Raw genomic sequence first — 14,494 nt, 5'->3', positions numbered from 1 at the left:
CTGTCATTCAACTATTAATAATAACTACCTAACACAGCTGCCCATAAGATCCATCTTGGGACGCATGCCTGAGAGCTCTGTAGTACCGGAACCTCGACACATTAGGACTAGGTACATTAGGTAGTTTAACTATCTGTCAACGGTCCCTGAAGATCAAGCTTACCGATCAAGTACTGGGTACTTTTAAAATGTGACCCACTCCCGCGATCACTTGCACGCAAACTGTTAGAAACAACTGTGCATACCAAGTACAAAATACCTTGCTGGCAGTTGTTCCAGGGGCACCGCAGTGGGTCGCGCTTTGCTTTTAGTTTGAATTTCGATCGGCTGGTCCCGTTTCCTCCCCATCACCCTTCACCCATCAGCTCCTAGTTAGCCGCTGTCTCGTCTCTCACAGCCACCTTACTACCAGTAAGGAAACGCACACTCGCGCCGCGTTTCTTTAATACCTTCTGGCCGCTCCAGCTCAACTCGCCTCAACCGCTTGCATTGCAGTCTATGCTGCGCGACACTCTCGCCGCCTTTCCGTCCCGAGCCGCCAGCAAGCCCGCTCAATCAACATGGCCGCGCTCCAGTTCCAAGACCTAGCAATGGCTATCGATGACGCCTTGTTGAAGAGACTGACGTACGTGAGCTAAAAACGACGCCTTATGGCTATTGATGTGTTCTGATTGAGACAATGCAGGAAAATGACACCGCTGCTAGACGATCAGAAAGAACTACAAGAAACACTAGAAATCGAAGCAGAATCGCGTGTGGCACTAGAAGCCGACGGATGCCCTCCATGCTACCCAACGGAGATGGATATATCCAAAGAACCACCAACGAAATATCGACAAATAGTCGAGTACTGGAAGGCATTTTTTTTTTTGGAACAGACGATGTTATTCTCTACGCACAGCTGGAGGGTTGGAATAAGTTTCGACGAATCTAGGCACGAGATCGGCAATTTTTTGCCAAGTGTTTTGACCAATTCACAGCCAACGTGCGTGCGTATCTAAAATCCCACGGGGTAAACGAACAATTCACCCTAAGCCTAGATCCCAAGGATCAGGCCCCGCGAGATACCTGGATAGAGTTCCAGCATTATCAATTACGGCGCCTAGAGAGGATGGAAAAAAAGCGGGATGACTTGCAAGAGAAGGTCGGCAGCGCACACGACGGCTCATCTCCGACAACCCCGGGGTCTGACACGGTTCCTAATTCTGCTGCCATGCTCAACCTTGAGAGTATACAGAACAAGATCGAGGCACATGCTATTTTGCGAAAATGGATTGCGGAAAAATTGCCTACGCTAAGCCCAGGTCTGACAGAGCGCGACCAGCCAGATGTGCCACGCACGCGGCGGGCCTCTGCTCGAGCGCAGCAGCCGAATAGACAGCCGACAGGTGGCGAGAATAACAATCTGCCTATTACGCCAAAGAAAAAAGGGCCGAAGACAGCCGCTCCAAAGAAAACAGCTCCAAAGAAAACAGCTCCAAAGATAACAGCTCCAAAGAAAACAGCTCCAAAGATAACGGCTCCAGAGAAAACGGCAAATTCTGCGCCTAGGCGAACTGCCTGTGCTCAAGTCCAGCGGCTAAAGGGGCAACCGGCAGGAGACAAGAACAGCACGATTCCCAGCATGTCAAAGCAAACAGTAAATACAACGCGCAAGCGAAAGGCTTCTCATCTAGACATCAACGTCGATGTCGAGACAAGTCGGCCGACCAAGGTTCGCGCTGCCAAGGGATTTTCTTCACCCTCAGCCTCCTCCCGGCAGATCAAAGCCCGGTCAAATGCTAAGCAAGCAAATTCCAAGTCAAAAGGTAGAGAAGCAGGGCCTGAAGCAACACAATCCCCCGTCGTTACACGAATTGGCCGTATATCACGAGCGCCAGTGAGATACACGTCATAGCCTCGATTGTATTGGTCAAATCATTGCTCCTCCCATGTGCCGTGATCATTAACCCGTTGCCTTGAACTCCTAACAAGCCATGAGAGCTCCAGATACTCGTACACGTCCCATATAGCCCAGTTCATGGCAAGGAAATTGAGCTCATGATCGCAAGAGACTACCCTCAAGTGAGTATGTGCTAGACTGGCGAGATGCCGAAGCACGGTTGGCTGAGGCTGTTACATGCCTTTCAAGGCAGTGCGAAGTGAAATGTATTGTATATTCATTCATACATTCTGCAATAAGTTGGATATCACGATTTGCTTCCACAAAGCTTCTCAAGCGTCTGCGGATGTAGACGCGATGGCACTAGGGAAGAGCCAGCAAGTTGGTCGACGCCGCCCGTCTGTTCTGTGAACAAAGCCCGCATTCAGTTCTAGGGCGAGCAAGTCCAAGCTTTAAGAAGTTGAAACTTTGTGTGTGTATGTGTATGTATGTATTCGGGCAACGTTGTGTCACGACACCTCGAGAGTACTACCCAGCCAAGGGCGGCTAGTTACTGCATGTATGTGCGCAACCCAGCATCCACAGGCCCAGTAGCTTCATGACATACTAGCAAAATTAATTAAATATTGAGTCCCAGCAAACATGTCGCTTTTATTTCGCAGACGTAGGAAGAGGCTCTCGATCTCTATGCCGGGGAACCCCTCGGCAACTGTCGTGCGCCCTGCTAAAGCAAACAGTTGTTGCAGAATACATGCCCCGCCCCAAACAGGCAACATAAAAAAGCCACAAGACCCAGGAGACTAATACTTTATATCGACTTCCTCGTCCCTCGTGATGCCGTCCCAAGTCACGGTGAGCTGTGTTGTGGCGCCGATGTGGCTGGCGTCTTGTCGCGCGCCGTGCAAGGTCCCGTCCGGCGGAATGACGGATGTAACAACGCACATCGCAACAAGATTTTCTAACAATTCAAGCATGGCCTTTGTGTAGATACAGCTAGGACCACACTAGCAACACAGAGTTGAGCGTTTGGGCCATCGTGGTGTGTAGTCTACGTGAGGCACGCAATCTCCGGGGCATCTCGAGGACAGGAACACAAAACTTACTACGTTGGGCATAGCAAACCTCGGATTACGGCCTGGCATCCACGCAATCCCGATAGAGGAGGGTGGTTCCCCGGGTTTGAGATGGGCTACGATCACGGAGCTTGTCAGCCTTTGGGCAGGACCGGGATGCCTTGGACGCCCTGCGTGACGAGCGTAAGCCGGCGACAAGGTCATCATATACTGGACAGTTTCGGCAACAAGGCAGATGTCAATGTCGTTATAAAATGACAAGCTCTACCGGGTGGGCAATGACCTGATCTCGGAATTTACCATTTATGGCAAATAATAGGCATGGCAGTAGAAGTGAGCCCCAACGATTATGCCGCTGGCGCCTCATATGACGTTGGGACACAGGTGGCAGCAACCATCTGTCAGCCAGCAAGGCTACCTTAATGGACGATGGGTGGGCGATCTGGGCCGATGCAACCCGTGTGTCAGCAAACGGTGGATTTATGAAAGGGATTTTACAAAGCCTTTGCTCTCGGCAGGATGAATAGGATTATTGGTGGATCGTCCGCCTTGCTGCGGGAGGAAGCGAGTCGAATCATCAGGCGAGCCAATCATGACGAGTCGGCGCGGCAAATAGCATAGGCACGAGGCAAGAAAGCAACCGACCGGATTGGCTTTTTTCCAATAGGTGGCAGAGCGAGCTTGCGGCTCTTCTGAGCTGAGGACATTTTTTTCTTACCACACCAACGGTTGATGATGATGTTCGCTGGGACAGCCTGAGTCAGCTTTTGATGCAGCCCTTCCCTCCCTCCCAACCCCCTCCGCCCCCTTGCAAGGAAACGCCGAGGCATTGTGGCTGCTGGCTGTCAGCCTTGAATGCAATTTTCCGGGCCGCTCAGAGGCAATGGCAGGGCTTCATCGGACAAGAGGGATGAGTGCGGGAGGGTGGTATTATGGATTGAAAAGGCGAAGAGGAGAAGGAGCGCGCCGCTTGGCGAGGGAAGAAAGGATCCGATCTGTGGGCGCCTAGCTAACCCTTTGATACAGGCTGGGAGTTGGTGTCACGTAGCCTCACCGACAGCTGGAGGGACGACATTTCCACTAGTACGAGTTCTCCGGGCAGGTTACCTGTTTCTTTGAGATGGCGGGCGTCCCTTTGCTTGGCTGGCACTGGCCACGTTGCGTCTGCTCCGGTCATTACATGTAGCGACTGCATTACAGTGGCTTGATCGGGAAGGTCAGGTTCGTCGACCTACTAGTTAAAATAGTTACGTGATGTTGTTAGTGCAAGGACCCAGCGAATGCTATTAATTGGCCACCACAATCTCTGCAATGGAGAGAGTAGTTGGAAAAGGCCAAAAGTGCGAGTCAACAGCCCTGGCGCCGTTTGAGACATCCCAGCCTGGCTTCTTCGCGGCATTGCACTGGTAGTTAGATCGGTGGTGCCGTCGCAAAATCAAGCGATTGGTAAGAGAAACGGGAGCGACAAGAGCGACAAGAGCGACAAGATAGACGGGCTTTCATGAGGAGGAATCGTAGGACAGCTGCTTGTTACCTCGGCTTCACGTTGTTGAGTTGCACTTTTCACAGAGTAAGAAGGAGGAGAAAGGGAAGCGGGAAAAGAGAAGGCTGTTCGAGGTGACGCGGGCGTCAAGGGTCTCACATGTGCTCGAGGGCTCGAGCCAACCCAGCTGGCAGGGACTACCAGGTTGAAGAGGGAAGAAAGATGGGCTTCGTTGCAGCACACAAGCAAACAATTTGTTGGGCGCATAATTATGGCTACAGAGTAAGGAAGAGTCAACTACTGTAAAATTCTGGTGGTACAGAGAAAGTACTGTTGGAGTCATGCGCCTCGCCCAAAGGCTGAGCCGGCTGGGCTGGGGCCTGGCTGCTGGCTGGGGATGGGCTGCGAATGCATTTGTGGCGAGTTTGTGTCGGCGCAATTGGTCGTCAGTCACACCCCAAGAATGCTCACCGGAGGGCGGGGGGGGAAAGCTGCGTGTCTCTCTCTCGCGAGGCAAGCAACATGACGAAGGGGATTGAAGCTTATTTGGGAAGCGAAACGGCGGGCGAGCGATCAACAGAAAAAGAGAGGGAAAAGTACCTTGGATGGGACGCGAAAGCGCCGGCCCGTTCCCTCGAAGCGGAAAGTGAAGTTTTAGTTGAATTAGCATAGCAGGTAAAAGTACCATAACTAATGAATTGGTTAGTGGTAGCATAAGTGCGGGAAAAGAAGGCTCGTGATGACCTGGCAGTGGACTTGGCCGCCGATCCCTCCCTGGCCGTGTTCCAACGTTTGGCATTATTTCATTAGTACTGCTGATAGTTAGTACTCTGTAGGTAGATAGGTACATAGGTAGGTATGTATGTATGTAGGTACATATGTAGGTAGGTAGGTAGGTAGGTAGGTAGGTAGGTAGAGGGCCAGCGTCGGCCTGTCTGTCTGACTGTTGTGCCACCCGTTTTCGCTCTCTCATCAATGCCAGACAGCCAGGCCCGGCCTTCTGAATGAGCCCTCATCAGCGCACCAGGCAAGTGTTAACGTTAGTACATACATAGTTAGTGTGTACTAAGTAATGCATAATAGTGGCGTTCGCCCACCGCCCACCCTTGTATTCTGTACGAATAAGCCTTCCCTTTTCCTTTTTTTTTTTTTTTTTTTTTTTTTTTTTTTTTTTTTTTTTTTTGCTGAAGACAAGTTGGTCCCTGCCCATCGGGTCAGCTAGGCCAATTGGCCATTGGCAGCCGAGTCGATGCGACATGCCATACTGGGCATCGCGCAAAATTCTTGGCTCACACCACCTTGTACAGGCCACCCCGGTCCTATACCGAGAAGGGCTGCTTCCTCTTGTTGTTACCTAGTGAAAGTAGTTAGTACGTTGTACCCGTAGGTGCCCGGTGGTAGCTGTATTGATTGCTTCCCGGAGCCAGTTGCCTTGTTCTTACCGCCGTCTCCCTTCCCGTAATCATGAGTCGCGCGCGCTGATGCCGGCAAACCCAACCAACCCCGATGTGGTTGATCAGTGAGCAGTGAGTGAGCCATGGGATGGGGCGGGATGGGATAGGAGGGAGCCTTGGGTATTCCGGCGCAAGGATGGGCTGCCGAGGATGCAAGTGGGATATGGATGTTGCATTAGATCAAGACTTTATAAATAAAAGGAAGCGCATTATCACCGCCCTTGGCTGCCCCCTTCTGTAACAATTTGATAAAATATACATCCATCCATCCCTTTTTTTCCCTTCTCAGAGAATAAAGACAAGAGACATGCATAATAAATAATACGGATACAGAACACACACGAGAGAACAAACGGTTTCCTTCCAACCCCAAGGCTCTGTCCCGTCTGTGCCATGTCTCATGCCGCTTACCCCAGCAAATCCGATATCAATCCCTTGTCCCCCCGCCACAAGACGACCACACACAACCGCCTTCTTTCTCACTCATAAAGACTTTTGTCGTCCACATTCGACACACGGCCAGCATTGACAAATTCGCCTGTGCGCCATCCATCATTGTCGACCTTTGGCTTCCCGTCCGTATTAGCGCCAAAGAACAAGCTCCCGACGTATAAGACATTAGCGGTGTGCCCCCCACCATCAATTACCATCACCATCACCATCACCAACGCCACATCAACCGAGACACAAACGCACACAGCCAGGCCAGATAGAGAAGGCAGCCACGACAACAACAACGAAAAGTGTGGAATCGGGGTTTCCATATAAATCCAGACAGAGTAATCTGTAGACATGGTCTACAGAACCTGAGCTGCTCTCCCCCGCCCCAAATTGACAACCACCACGCAAGCAAGCCGCGAAGACAGGAATGGACAGCTCGTCGCTCGGGCTCGCCTGGGGCCGCTTCTCCTCCCATCGTCGAGCGCGCTCCAGCGACATCTCAGCACCTGGCAGCGACGCCGCACTGCCACTCATTGCGGTGACGAGCAACGGCACCCGATACCTGCTGCCCTCAGAGGACGCGACGACAACGACATCACCGCTACTACTAAAGCCGCCCTCCGTTCCGCAGCACTCCCGCTCCAAGTCCTGGAGCACGTCAAAGGAAAAGAACCACGAGTTTCCCAGCAGCTACAAGGCGGCCTTGAGCCTGCCGACGAACCCGCTCAGCAGCCTGCGCCGCGCCGCCAGCAGCGCGAAGAGAAGCCACAAAACCAGCAGCAGCATCTCGTCCTCCTCCATCTCCTCCAGCTGGAGCACCTCGCTACACGGCTCCAGCAGCTCCATCGATATTCCCGCCCCTCAAAAATCGTCGCCACTCACGTCTGCTGCTTCCACGCCGCCCCAGCGGCCGCCGCGACCGCCATGCGGGCTGTTTGAGGATGAGCCGGACGCGTCGCCGCCGGGCGTAGAAGACGACGACCCCATGATGCAAGGCCTGATGCTCAAATCCGATCAAGCCTTTGCGGCCGTTGGCTTGGCGCTGGCCGATGCAGCCTACAGCACGCACATGGTCACACAGGCTGCTGCGCTGCCGACTGTGATGCGCAGCCGATCGGTGCTACTCCCCCAGAAAGGCCTGGGCTTCCTCGCATCACCGACCACGACCACCACGCAGTCGCCGGCGCCGCTGCGAAGAGGGCCAGGTGGTCCCCTCGCCAGCAGACCCGTCCGCAGGAACTCGCTGCAGTCATCTCACAGCACGTCGTCGAACAACGGCCACGGCGCTGCGCGTCCCCAGCCGTCCGCGACGACAAAGACCAAGAAGATGGGCAAGCGCAACGTCATGCTGCCGCGCAAGCTGCGCCTCACCACCATCACCCAGAGCGTAAACGAGCTGCTGGCAAACCGCACCTCCACCGCCGCCGCTGCGGCCAAGCGGAGGTCGGCCGGCAGCCTCTCCTCCACCTACTCAGACTACACCGAGGAGGACAACGACCAGCCCTCCCACAAACGCAACAGCTCCATCACGGCCGCCAGGCGGCAGCATCGCCGAGGCACCAGTTTCGCGCTGTGCGCGACCGACGACGAGGGGACCCTGACCGCCTCGCAGATGTACCACCGGGAGATGCTCCCCAACTCGGTCGCGGCCTGGATGGGCACGGACTCGGCCCTTGCCGACGAGGACGACGCCGCTGACGACCAAGCGCCGGGCCATGAATCCGCCACCAATGAGTACGACTTTTTGGTCACCTCACCTAACCTCCCCATCCAGCCACCTCCTCCCCCTACCTCCTCAGCGGAGAATAATCATGCAGCGGGGGCGCGCTCGCTCTCCGTCGAGGGCGGCGGTTCCTCCCTGCCTCCGCTTCCGCCTCCTCCTCCTCCACCCAAGAACCCTGCGCGGTTCGGGGCCCGCGCGCGCACGTCCCACCTCTCCCCCATACCCGAGATGCTCGTCGCCACGCCGCCCGCCGAGGGCCAGCGCCGGCGGCGCAAGAGCAGCGTCAAGATCTCACCCAAGTCGAAACGCGGCAGCGGCGGCGGCAGCGGCGGCGCCAACAGATCCGTCGCCACCACTCGCGACTCCCTGTACCTCGTCGGCACAGCCTACTCCCAGACGAGCCCTCTGTTTCGGCACGGGCACATTGAGTTTCAGCACAAGGGCAAGGTCAAGGCAGCGGGAGATGAGGAGTGCGAGGAGGTGGTGGGAGACGGCCAGCACCTGGACTGGCCCGCGTTTCACTCGTCGGTGCTCTGCGATGCCGACGACCTTGAGGCCGGCTTCGCCCAGGACGAGGCCGACGCCATGGCCGACGAGCTGGGCGACTGGTTCGACGAGTTCGGCTTCGAGTCGCACGGCACGCTGATCCGCGGCAGCTGCGTCGTTCCCGCTGGCGCCTCCTCCGGCTACAAGGAGGAGGGCAACGGTGCCAGTCGGGCCGCGGCCGCGCGAAGCACGGCGTCGTCCCGCAGCAGCGCGTCGACCATCTCCGACGCCGAGCTGCCCATGCCCGCCAGCCCGGACCGCTCACCCTCGCTCGCCAAGATGCAGGGCTGGTCGTTTGCCCAGGCCGAGCGGCACGACCACGCGCGCCGCTACGCCCGCGGTGCCGACCCGCACGCGTCGGACCCGATCCCCGTCGCCGTCGAGGAGCAGACGAGTCCGAGAGGCCTCGGGCTCAACACGTACGGCCTCCCGCAGGGCGGCGGGCAAGGCGAGGCGGCGCGGGCGTCGAAGCTGGGCGGCCCGAGTCGCGGCCCGAGAATGAGCTGCAACTTGAGCGATGATCTGGGTCAGTTCCTGGCCTGGAACCCGACGGCCTTTCACGACCTCGAAGAGGACGATCAATGATTTGGATATCTTTTTCTTTGTCCTTTTTTGGCTTTTTTTGTTGGTTTGACATTAGATACCCCCACCGTCCTTCTCTCGAACGCTTTTCCAAAGTTTATACAAGGGATATTATATTATCAGGAATTTCTTTCTACAAGTTATTGGAATGGGACAAGCGAGCGAGCTGTATTCATTCTTTCGGACAGAGGCAATTTGCCATGTTTTTTTTTTTCACTAGAGATAGTATACACGTTTCTAGATATCTCAATCCATTTTTCTCTACAATTTTACTTGCGTATTATTGTTTAACATTTTGCCCAAGTTTGACCCGTTTGTTGTGACATTTCGAAGCTGCCGCGCTCTAGTGGTGAAACTCCACCACTGGCCGCTCTTCCTAAACCCCGCCATCAAAGCAAACGCGAGCTTAGCTGATTCCTTCCCTTTTCAACTCCAACATCCAACTTCATTGCAAAGCCCTTCCTATAACTGCCGAAGCTTAGTCACTCACGCCTTTACCCTTCTTAAAGCAACACACGAGAAACGATATAGAAGAAGCCATCAAATAGCCCCAAGTTCCTATCCAACCCCAGCACAAGGCAAACCCCCGCGTCTCAACCAAAGTGCCAGAAACAAAACGAAACGCCCAAATCACTATGCTTCGCCGACCTCCCACCACGCTCTCCATTACCACCGAGGACGTCTCCGCGTATGAGGACCGTCGCTCCAACGAGGCCCTCGCCGCCGCGCAGCAGGCCAGGGCCGAGGTGCCGAGACCGCCGCGGTGCCGGGTGCTGGCGCGAGCCCCTCGGCGGGCAGGAGGGCGCGCGACGAGCGCATCGGCCTGGGGAGACGAGCAGGCGGACGATGAAAGGGGTGTGCACGGGCGAGGGGATTGGTTGATGGGTCGATGATGCAAGCGACAAGACAAGCCTTCCGGAGAGGCTGCGCAGACGGTGGTTCTATTTTCGTCGGGTCATCAAAGCGCAATTTACAGTTTTTACCATGTCGCTCAGCTCCCTCAGCCTTGCAAGGGTAGGGCGGTGCCTTTTCTGCTGCAGCCGTCCAGCCTCTCCCGACCATCGGGCCCAAGCGGCACACGCGCTGCGATACTTTCGGCGCAGCCCCCATCCAATTACCAGAAAACCTGTTTCTTGTTTTCTTCTCTGCTTGCCATGATCTTTTGACTTGAATGGAGAAGTACTTTTGACAAAAGTTTCCACGCACAAGATGCACCATGAGAAGAATGGACGCGGCTCAGCCCATTCAGCACGCGACTACACGCAACAGAGAAATTGAAGGAGACAATGATTCATCTAGTCCCATCGCTATACGGAGTACGGATCATTTGGAGAAGGAAGCAACGAGTGTCTCACCTCGCGGGAAAAGAAAGCTTATTCGATGGGCAGGACTCATCGCACGGCCCCATCTCACGGACTGCATCGTCGCGATTATAACACAAAACGATCCGTGTGTCTGTTTGTCTGTGGGCCACGATGAGAGGCCGATCGTTGGTCCCGAGACAAAATCAAGGCGCTCAGCCCTCGGTCTCAGGTCTACCGGATATTTTATTACGAGGCTGTTTTGAGGGGGGGCTGGTGAGCAATAGAGCACGTATGCATAAAGGTAGTTTAATCTCCATGACGTTGACATGTGTACTTGCACACCTCATTTCTTCGCGACCTCCGTGGGCAGTTCTTTTTCAAGGCACAATATCCTATTGGTCGTTCTGGAAGCAGCAACTCCAGTTTCAGCAGCGGAGTTTAGGCGCTCTCGCACAACCTCTTCCCACCCGGGAAGCATTTCAGCTGGGCTGAACACGAAGGCGTGCGCCAGGCAGCCGCCGGCTCCCAGGGACCCTCGAATCATCTATGAGAGAGCTGCCTATTCCTCATGATTACACGGTCTCACGACAGTGCTCGGGCTCGCCGAGCAACGGGATGTTGGTGATTGGACGTCTACAGACCTAGACAGCTTGGACCCGGCTGCGGCCAGCCTGGTCCGCTTACCACCCTTGGTCGCCGTGACGGACATGGTACCGCCTACCAACTCCAAAAGAATATTTTCGTAGACTTGCTAGCTGAAAATGGCAAAGGGGGCCAAGAATTTCCGTTCATCATCCCCGAGTCATATTCTGCGAGCGCAGGTGCGGACAAAACTCATACTCTGAACATCCTTACGTCCTTGCTTTCTTGTATAGTACTCAGTTATAGTTCGGCTAGGTGTATCATTGGCGAAGAATCTCGGGAGCCTCCGGGATGGCAAGGCAAAGGCCGATCAACATACGGTGAAGTATTAATAAAGCGACGCTTCCGCCACGGCTTGGCCTCAAAAACCGAACGGCAAGCAGGGCAATATTTTTATTTAGAACGTCGCTGTAGCAACACAACCTCGTCGAGCCGTACGCCCGCGCAAGGCGTGCTTCTACGGCTTCACTAGTCATCACCGATGCTGTCAGTCAGACGAGAGACAAAGAATCGTGGCCAGCAGCAACCATCCGTGGAGCCGCAAAAGCCTTACCTACGGGCCGGGGTGGCGTCCGGAGATCGGCAAGCTTCTTTGTTTACAGCTGCTTCATTTTCTCTTATAAAGCCGAAAGAGAAAAAAAAAAGCATCCGTCGCCCCGACACAAAGAAAGCGTTGGTCCCAAAGCAAGCGGTGAGCGGGATCGGTGAACAACACATTACAACGGAGCGAACTAGGACGCATTATCATATCATTGTAATCTGTAGCTAAAAGTATAAGCATATTCTAAAGGGAATAAAGCTTCGTCTAAGCGTGTGTGCAGAGCCTTTGCGTTCCTTGTTAGTCAACAAGGACTTGGCCTCCCCAAGCGCATCCAGCGTCCCGCTGGTGGTATTAGGTATGTATGTGTACGTTTGATGTGTATTTTGTGTGCTCCTTTCAAACTTCTCTCCGCCGACCCTGTTCCATTTTTCACCCCAATACCAATCCGAAATCCTGTACTCCAAAAAAACAAAGAAAGAGCCAGTTCAAATCCAACTATACAATGCAAGTAGAAACAACAGGCATTGCAATATCCCTGCACCGAAAACAAGAAGGGGAGAAAAGACCAAAGTCAAGTATATGATACAACCTTTTCTGGTGCATGTTCCAGCGACCGTCTTGAGTCGGCAAGGCTTCTTCATCCCAGCCGGGTGAGCTGCACCCAAACGAGCACCGTCATCCACGTCAAGCGCCAAGCCGTCGTCCAAAACTCTCTCGTAATGACCTTGACGACCTGCTTGCTGCGACCAGCCTTCCACTGCTTGTCGTCGCCGTAAAAGTCCGCGTCGAGCGTGATGCGCGGCCCGCGCCCGCGGGCACCATAATCGTCACCCCAGCCCCAGCGTCGACCGCCGCCGCCGCCGCTCTTGCCGCCGCTCTTCTTGGCCGGCCAGCGCGCCGCCGAGCCGTTGGACATGCTGCCGCGCGAGACGGTCGACGCTGCTCCGCCGCCGCCCGATAGCCTGCCAGTGGACGACGTGCCGTGCGAGGCGGCGCCGCCGTGCGCGCGCGACGGCTCCGGAGGCTCCGCCTTGTCCTTGAACACGGGCAGGAGCGAAGGGCCGCCCTGCTCGGGTTCCAGGGCGAACGGCGTCAGGTTGAGGACCGGCACGAGGAACGCGCGGACGGCAAGCACGCCGAGAGACAAGACGACGAACAGGATGTATCGCATGTACGTGTGCAGCTGGTTCGGGAGCAGACACGAGTGCGTCTGGATCGTGGTTTTCGGTGTGCCGGGCATGGGCCTGCCGTCGGCGTCGACGGGGTTGTACATGCTAAGCATGAGGAAGCCCGGATTGCTGACTCCCATGGCCATACTCATGCTCTTGACGGTGATTTCTCGCACGCTGCCTTTGGCTTCGGAATGGACAAGCTCGCAGTAGTCGTGGTCGTCGCCAGAAAACACATGCACGACATTGCCCACGCTCTTGATCAATTTGACGGAATCTTCTTCGCTGAGAACGTTCTGGTACTGATATCCAGCAGCGACTGGAATGGCGTTGCGCTCGTCCGGGTTGACCGGTTCGCTTTGGCCTTTGGGCCGTTTTGCCGGCGGCCAGTGTTCGCGCATGGGACCGCAGGGTGTTCCCGGGGCCCGATACAAAGGGACATGTGTGAGCAGAATCGTGGGGAATTCGGCATGGCCAGCACCTGGGTCTCTTGGTGAACGGGTCGTATCCGATGACTCGAGATCCACGACTTCGTGCTTGAAGCGGAAATCACGGTCAAGGGAGTGCCAGACCTGGAGTTCCTCCATGGCAAGCCTGCGTTTCGTCGACTGCACTTCCTCCAAAAACTCGTTGACGGGGCCGTAAATGGGCTCGAGATCGTGCGAGTACCTGTAGTCCGAAGTGTCGGCGCTGAGCGACACCGTGTCGACAGAGACGATGCTGTGATTCCCGACGACGTCTACGCGGTTTACGTCGCCAAAGAAGGCGCCGAAGCGGTTGCGTACCGGCACCTGCACCTGCGCGCCGAAGCCGAGGTCGTGGTTCCCCGGCAAGCTGGCGACCAGCCGGCGCCCCCGCTGATACGGACCTGGGACGTCACCTCCCAGGTTGAAGTGGTCGAAGAAGATGTCGCCGAAGCGCTTGTATTCACGCACCCAATAGTCCTCGCCGTACTTGCGGTGCCACGTGTTGACCCATTTCTTCTCGTCGCCCGATCGCTCCCGGCCCCATTTGGGATCGACGAAGCCCTCCTCCCGCGTCTTCCACTCGCGGCCGCCATCAAACAGGTCCCCCAAGAAGAAGACGCTGTCGGGCTGCAGATGGCTCTGGAGCGCCTTGTAGCCTCGTCGGAGGTAGTTGTCGGTGATGGTGACCGTCAGCGTCGAGAGCGGCCACGGACGGCCCGGGTACGAGTGCGGATCGGTGATTTGGGGGTCCGCGATGAGGACCAGGCGGTGCGGGTGTGTTCCCTTGGGCTGTGATGCGTTGCTCTCGTCAGCCTCCCGAAGTTGGTGCGCCGCATGGCGTCGCGCAAGAGAGTACTTACCCATGCTTCCCAATGGTCCCAACTGCAGTTCTCGACCTTGCTGTCAAACACCCACCGCTCACCCCATAGCAGAATGACGATCCAAATAGCCACCAGCGCATGCGGCAAGCTGAGGAGCCTCCTTGAGACCAAATTTCTGCGCACCTGGTGCACGGCAGCCAGGGTGACGGCTGTGGCGGCCCTCAGTCCCGGCCCTTGCAGCCAAGACAATGCCCTCTGCGCTTGTAGCTTTGCTACATCAAAGGCACTGTCAGGATCGAATCCTCTCGCCATGCCGTAGTATATATCAAGCCGCCACCAGGCAGGCTTCTGCGTCGGGTGGCTGCT

The 14,494-nt window shown here is 55.7% G+C and overlaps 4 protein-coding genes across 4 annotated transcripts; 2 read left to right on the top strand and 2 right to left on the bottom strand.

Annotated features, from left to right (window-relative positions):
- Positions 1 to 6,760: 6,760 nt before the first annotated feature.
- ISF_05213 (hypothetical protein) lies at positions 6,761 to 9,187 on the top strand (the record flags this gene model as incomplete). The annotated part of the gene is made up of 1 exon (XM_018848818.1): positions 6,761 to 9,187. One exon carries the CDS (start codon positions 6,761 to 6,763, stop codon positions 9,185 to 9,187), a length of 2,427 nt encoding a protein of 808 aa, XP_018703954.1.
- A 632-nt stretch (positions 9,188 to 9,819) lies between these two features.
- ISF_05212 (Anaphase-promoting complex, subunit CDC26) lies at positions 9,820 to 10,077 on the top strand (the record flags this gene model as incomplete). The annotated part of the gene is made up of 1 exon (XM_018848817.1): positions 9,820 to 10,077. The coding sequence occupies one exon, from the start codon at positions 9,820 to 9,822 to the stop codon at positions 10,075 to 10,077; it is 258 nt and encodes an 85-aa protein (XP_018703953.1).
- A 2,231-nt stretch (positions 10,078 to 12,308) lies between these two features.
- ISF_05211 (Metallophosphoesterase domain protein) lies at positions 12,309 to 14,171 on the bottom strand (the record flags this gene model as incomplete). The annotated part of the gene is made up of 1 exon (XM_018848816.1): positions 12,309 to 14,171. The coding sequence occupies one exon, from the start codon at positions 14,169 to 14,171 to the stop codon at positions 12,309 to 12,311; it is 1,863 nt and encodes a 620-aa protein (XP_018703952.1).
- Positions 14,172 to 14,225: 54 nt separating this feature from the next.
- Positions 14,226 to 14,440, bottom strand: ISF_05210 (hypothetical protein; the record flags this gene model as incomplete). Its single annotated transcript, XM_018848815.1, has 2 exons — positions 14,226 to 14,288; positions 14,312 to 14,440. The coding sequence occupies 2 exons, from the start codon at positions 14,438 to 14,440 to the stop codon at positions 14,226 to 14,228; spliced, it is 192 nt and encodes a 63-aa protein (XP_018703951.1).
- Between the last annotated feature and the right edge of the window lie 54 nt (positions 14,441 to 14,494).

Source organism: Cordyceps fumosorosea (assembly GCF_001636725.1).
Source record: "Cordyceps fumosorosea ARSEF 2679 chromosome Unknown scaffold_12, whole genome shotgun sequence".
Taxonomy (NCBI): Eukaryota; Fungi; Ascomycota; class Sordariomycetes; order Hypocreales; family Cordycipitaceae; genus Cordyceps; species Cordyceps fumosorosea.
Note: the sequence above shows the minus strand (reverse complement) of the source record. Positions and strands in the feature narration are given on the sequence as shown.